A 5,964-nucleotide genomic window follows, 5' to 3' on the forward strand; every position below is an offset into this window, starting at 1 on the left:
TTCGCGGCTCGTGCAGAGGAGCGCACGCTTCCTGCCCCCTGCCAGCACTAGCGGGATCCGAGCGGGGTGCGGCACCGTGCGGGGCGGCACCGGCACTGCTGTAGCCCAGGCGGGAGCCCGGTCCCGGTTCCAGCTCCTGCCCAGCACAGCGGGTTTGCTGGGCCAGACGGGCTGCAACGAGGGGAACAGCGGATTATAGGCGTGTTGCTTGGGCTCCGAGGGCCGCAGGAAGGGGTTGGAGCTGGGACAGCGAGGAAGTGAGCAGAGGAGCTCAGCGTGCTGTGCTGCCCGGTCGGCTCTCTGTAACACAGCCCAGCTGGGACCGCGCTTCTCCCTCTGGATCACGGGAGACACGAGATGACCTCGGTGTGCAGCTCTGCACGCATGAATTGATGGAAACTTTCAACTCCCCATGCTTCCTTTTGAGTGTCTGAATGTGAAGCCCCCAGGGGGGAATTTCCACTCCCATTCCCCTTCCCTGGCAGCCCGCAGTTTCCCCTCGGGGACCCAGCAGGCAACATCTGCCTCTAGCGGCCCTTTCAGGGTTACCTTTTGTGCGCGTAGTGCTGTGCTGATGGCTCACCTGGGGATGTGCAAACCCCTCCCAAGGCTTCTGCTCAGGCTGTCCCGGCAGCTGCAGATGCCTTTAGGGCACAGCTGCCGACCGTGAGCACAGCCAGCATCTGCAGCAGCTCTGGCACTGGGCTGTGTAATAGAGGCTGAAAAGCTGAGGGCCTGTGGCTGACTGGAGCACACGTCGAGAACGCGCCGAGCAGCACATCAGTAAAGTGCAGCCCAGGCTGCCTCGTGCAAAAGGGCGCACGGTGCTGAGAACCGTGCCCTGAAGTGAGCGCGGTGTGCGTGCTGAGCTGAATGGGAAGCGGCGCCCCCTGGTGGGGGAGGAGGGAAATTTAGCCGCCGAGGCATTCCTGGTGCAATGGAGGAAGTGGGCTTGTTTAACGAGAATACGAGGCTCCAGGGAGACCACACTGTTGCCATCCAGAACGTGAAAGAAAAGCATGAACTAGTGGGAGAACGGCTGTTTAACAGCACCTATAGTAATGGTACAAGGAGGAATGGTTTTAAATTGAGACAAGGGAGATTTAGGTTAGATATTCAGAAGAAGTTTTGCAGTCAGAGAGCAGTGACACAATGCAAGTTGTTGCCCAGGGAGGTCATGGATGTCCTATCCCTGGATGCATTCGAGGGCAGGCTGGATGTGTCTCAGGGCAGCCTGGTGTGGTGGATGGTGACCCTGCGCATAGCAGGAGGGTTGAAACTAGATGGTCATTGAGGACCTTTTCAACCCAGGCCATTCTACGATTTTGTGATTACCTTGAGATCTTCACTGTAACACATCACCTTAGAGAAGCTCACAAAGCTCCAAACTAACCCTGGGTCTCTTACAGTAGATCTGTGTCAGCAAAGTGGCTTGACATGAAGCCGAGTGGGATCTCTGTAGAGGTGTGAAATTGAGAGCCATCCCTGATTGTGGGGAGATCTTGTTGTGCAGCCCATTGCTGTGCAGGAGAGCTCAAGGGGCACTTGGGCTGCTCCCTGTTTAAGGGTAAGATGACTGCCTCCTTGCTATGCATTGTCTTTAGGCACACAGTCCATGTACCCTCACCTGTTGAACTGGGTGTCAGTTCTTTGTGCCACCCAGTTGGAGTCAGCTTTGTGATTTGTAATCAGCTTCAGCCAGAGTGTTACCAGTGCTGTTGCTGCTTGTGTTCCTGTGCAAGGCCTGCTGTGCCATCCCCCAGGCAGTGCCCTGCAGATGGGCTGTGGAGGGCTGGGCTGGGACAGGGACTGCTGCGTTCCCTCACAGCTCCCCTGCCATTTCTCTTGTCCCTGCAGGCTCCAGTTCAACTCTGCCTTCCAGCCGTGATCATCTCAGCTGCAGGAGAGCAGCAGATGGCCACAGCACATGCATCTCAGGTAGGGGCTGGAGGAAGCAGGCAGGAGAGGCCGAGGGGTGAGGGATGTGAATGCAGGGGGAGAGGGAGGTGGCCTCAGCCAGCGTGTGTGTGTGCTGGGGCCAGAGAAGCGGCTGGGACAGGAGTTTGTGTCCTGTTTGAGCTGCTTCCCTGGGCCTTGGCTGTTCCCAGCAAGGAGCCTCTTTGCTTGCAGGAGCCCGTGAGCTTTGTGGAGGTGGCTGTGTATTTCAGCAGGGAGGAGTGGGCGCTGCTGCACCCTGCGCAGCGAGCGCTGTACCGGGACGTGATGCTGGAGACGTACCAGTGCGTGGCCTCGCTGGGTGAGGGCTTTGCTGCCTTTCCTCCTCGTTAGGCACCTTTGGCTGTGCAGAATGAGCCTCTGCAGGCTGGAACTAACATAATTGCCTTGCAGTTACATACTGATAACTACAACAGCAACAAAGGAAAGACTGAGAATTGTGATTTTCAGAAAGGATTTGTATGCACAGCAGACTCATAAACGCCCCAGAGTCAGTGCTGGCAAGCAGGCATCAGCCAGGAGGGAGAAAACCAGCCCTTGTGTTGGTGCTTTACATCGTGCCAACATCTCCAGCTAACAGATGACTCCCTGCTTACTCCTTTACAATGTAGGATTTTGCACTCAGTTGCCATGAACATTTTGATGCCTTGGTCATTGATATATTGTCAGAAAATAAACAAACTGTTCTCAAGTTAATGTTAAGGAAAAAAATCCCTTTAGAGTTTTCAGAGTTGTATAAGGACTCTTTGCTAAAAAGGAAGCTGTGGGCCCAGTGTCATTCAAGCTGAAATTGAGATTTCTCCCTGGGGAGGGGACACAGAGTGGAGCTGTTGAACAGGCACTGTGCCAGAATGATGGAAATGCTCTCATCTCCCCTGTTTCTCTCATTGAAGCGCGACTTCCAGTCTCCAAACCCATGGTGATCTCCCTGCTTGAAGGAGGGGAAGAGCCCTGGATCCCAGATGTGCGTAGCCCTGAGGCCGTGCCAGGAGACCTCAGCCCAGGTGAGGTGGTGGAGGGAAGGAGGAGGTTGGGTCTGGAAGAGCCATCTCTGTCTGCATTTTATTTTGGGCACTGTGTGCTATTTCTGGATTTCCTGTCATCCAGCAGGAACTGGGATTGCAGATGTACTGGAGGACCTGGAGGAAAGTGGTGTGGCCAAAAGGCGGTGGGGTGGTGTCTGTGTGGAAGAAATCAGAAGGGATGTCCAAGGAGGCCTGGAGCAAGGTCAGGGTGAGCACATCATGGAGCCACTGGGAAAGGGTCTGGGAAAGACAGGATGCAGCCCACAACATTTCAGTGTAGGTCAAAAGGAGCCTGAAGAACCCAGGAGCAAGGATATGTGCCAGCAGAAAATGCAGAATCCCTGCACTGAGTGTGGAAATAGCTTTGAAAAAGATTCCAGCATCATTAACCACCAGTGCATACACTCTTCAGTGACCACAAACAAGACCTCTGGGTGTGGGAAGAGCTTCAAGAGCTGTTCTGCATTGAAGCTACACAAGCGGATACACACAGGACAAATGCCATTTCAGTGTCCTGAGTGTGGGAAGAGCTTCAGAAGGAGTTCTGAATTGCAGCTGCACCAGCGCTTCCACACAGGGGAGAGACCCTACGAGTGCTCTGACTGTGGGAAGAGCTTCACAATGAGTTCTGATTTAAAGAGGCACCAGCGCATCCACACAGGTGAAAAACCCTACAAGTGCTTTGAGTGTGGAAAGAGCTTCACAATCAGTTCTATTTTAAACAGGCACCAGCGCATCCACACAGGGGAGAGACCTTACAAATGTCCTGAGTGTGAGAAGAGCTTCAGAAGCAGTTCTGAATTGAAATTGCACCAGCGCTTCCACACAGGTGAAAAACCCTACAAGTGCTCTGAGTGTGGGAAGAGCTTCAAGAGGTGTTTTGAATTGAAGCTGCACAAGCGCATACACACAGGAGAGAAACCATTTCAGTGTCCTGAGTGTGGGAAGAGCTTCAAAAGCCATTCTGAATTGAAGCTGCACCAGCGCTTCCACACAGGGGAGAGACCCTACAAGTGCTCTGAGTGTGGGAAGAGCTGCACAAGCAGTTCTGATTTAAAGATACACCAGCGCATCCACACAGGGGAGAGACCTTACAAATGTCCTGAGTGTGAGAAGAGCTTCAGAAGCAGTTCTGAATTGAAGTCGCACCATTGCATCCACACAGGTGAAAAACCCTACAAGTGCTCTGAGTGTGGGAAGAGCTTCAAGAGGTGTTTTGAATTGAAGCTGCACAAGCGCATACACACAGGAGAGAAACCATTTCAGTGTCCCGAGTGTGGGAAGAGCTTCAAAAGGAGTTCTGAATTGAAATGTCACCAGAGCATCCACACAGGAGAGAGACCTTTTCAGTGTCCTGAGTGTGAGAAGAGCTTCACAAGAAGGTCTAATCTCAAGACCCACAAGCACATCCACAGTGCATGCAGGCTATAGAAGAATCACAACATATGGGGAGCCTTCAGAAGCAGTTCAAGCCTCATTACCTACCAACACATCCACACAAGATACAGAACCTGCAGAGCTCCGAAGGTGGGAAGAGCTACAGCCAGAGCCACAGCATGATGACCACCTGTGACTTTGTGTGGTGATGAACCTTACAAATCTCTTGAGTAGAGCAAGAGCTCTGCGGCCAAACTCAATCCTCTTTCTCCTTCGTTGCATGAGAATTATGCATGTTGCTGTCCTTCAGCTGCAGTTTCTGTGTTGAGTGGCCACGCAAAGGAGAATCCAAAGTAGGATGTGTCACAGCCATGTATGGGAAGAGCTTTTGCCAGGGGATCCTCTCAGACCAATGACCCTAGAAATGCCTGCACTGCAGGAAGAGCTCATCCTGAGCTCAGTCGTCATTAAACATTGTCCAGTCCTTGTGGTAAGGAGGCCCTGCAAGTGTCTCTGGTGCAGGAAGTTTCTCTCTGGGCTGGCACCTGCTTTCCCATGGGGAAACCCCCTACAGAGAGACCTTAAGAATTTTGGTGAGCCCAAGAATGAGGGAGACCCAGATGCTTCTCCCCACACGGGAGGAGTTTGCAAAGGAGATGGCATCACTGGCACCCTCTGCAGAATGGATTTAACCCAGGAGCTTCAGATGGCCTCTCCTTGCTACCCAAATCCTGCTTTCCTCTTCTTTCTTCCTGCCAGCAGCTTTTTGATGCCATTTCCTAAGGAGAGGCGTCTGTGTGGGGATGTTCTGTTTGTCTGTGTGCATGTGTTGCTCTCAGTAATTTGTGAGTGCTCTGATGAATCTGAGGGAAGAGTCAGGAGAGCAGTAACGTGGATCTTGGATATTTTCTGAGAATCATCTGTAGAGGAAAGGGAAGGGGGTGAATAAAGTAGCTGAGTTGTTCTGGAGCTTTCTTCACTGTCTTGTTTTTTGTTCTTAAATGTCAGCACGTGGAATGAGGAGAGGGAAAAGTGCAATCAGGATTTGGTTTTGGTGCCTCCTCCAGCCCACTGCTTGCTTTTGGGAAGGCATTTCCGTACCAGGAGGGAGAAAAACAGGCCTTCTATTGGTGTCTATTGGCCTTTTGTTTACAAGTCTTGTGTCTTTTCCTTCTTTTCCTTTCTGCTGTCACACTCACCACCTGAAAGTTAGTGCACCCATTTTTGCCTGTCAGGAAAATGCCTGTTTGCAGGGCAGTATCTGTGTGCATGCTTATCTTTGCAGGTATCATCACAGAATCGCAGAACTGTAGGGATTGGAAAGGACCTCTAGAGATCATCGAGTCCAACCCCCCTGCCAAAGCAGGTTCCCTAAACCAGGTCGCACAGGTAGGCATCCAGGCAGGTCTTGAACATCTCCAGAGAAGGAGACTCCACGACCTCCCTGGGCAGCCTGTTCCAGTGCTCCATCACTGACTACGTTTCCCTCTTGCATCCCCACAATGCTATCCCCATGCTGGCTGTACCTCCCTCTCCCTGACAGAGCTGCCATCTGTGTCACAGGGGTTGTGCTGCACTCACTGACATCTCTGTGTCTGCTGTAATT

The 5,964-nt window shown here is 52.4% G+C and overlaps 1 protein-coding gene across 2 annotated transcripts; it reads left to right on the forward strand.

Moving 5' to 3' along the window:
• The first annotated feature begins 1,703 nt into the window (after positions 1 to 1,703).
• On the forward strand, positions 1,704 to 4,963 carry LOC122193745 (zinc finger protein 501-like). Of its 2 annotated transcripts, none has more exons than XM_042894610.1 (4): positions 1,704 to 1,938; positions 2,131 to 2,257; positions 2,850 to 2,960; positions 3,064 to 4,963. In XM_042894610.1, the coding sequence occupies exons 1-4, from the start codon at positions 1,915 to 1,917 to the stop codon at positions 4,410 to 4,412; spliced, it is 1,611 nt and encodes a 536-aa protein (XP_042750544.1). In that variant the 5' UTR covers positions 1,704 to 1,914; the 3' UTR covers positions 4,413 to 4,963. The 2 variants fall into 2 exon arrangements, with proteins under 2 accessions (XP_042750544.1, XP_042750543.1); XM_042894609.1 differs by having other exon boundaries at positions 1,862 to 1,938; positions 2,895 to 2,960.
• Positions 4,964 to 5,964: the final 1,001 nt, after the last annotated feature.

The sequence above is a fragment of the Lagopus leucura genome, unplaced genomic scaffold (genome assembly GCF_019238085.1).
Source record: "Lagopus leucura isolate 7727_CA_CO unplaced genomic scaffold, USGS_WTPT01 35369-0_obj-0_obj, whole genome shotgun sequence".
NCBI classification, from domain to species: Eukaryota; Metazoa; Chordata; class Aves; order Galliformes; family Phasianidae; genus Lagopus; species Lagopus leucura.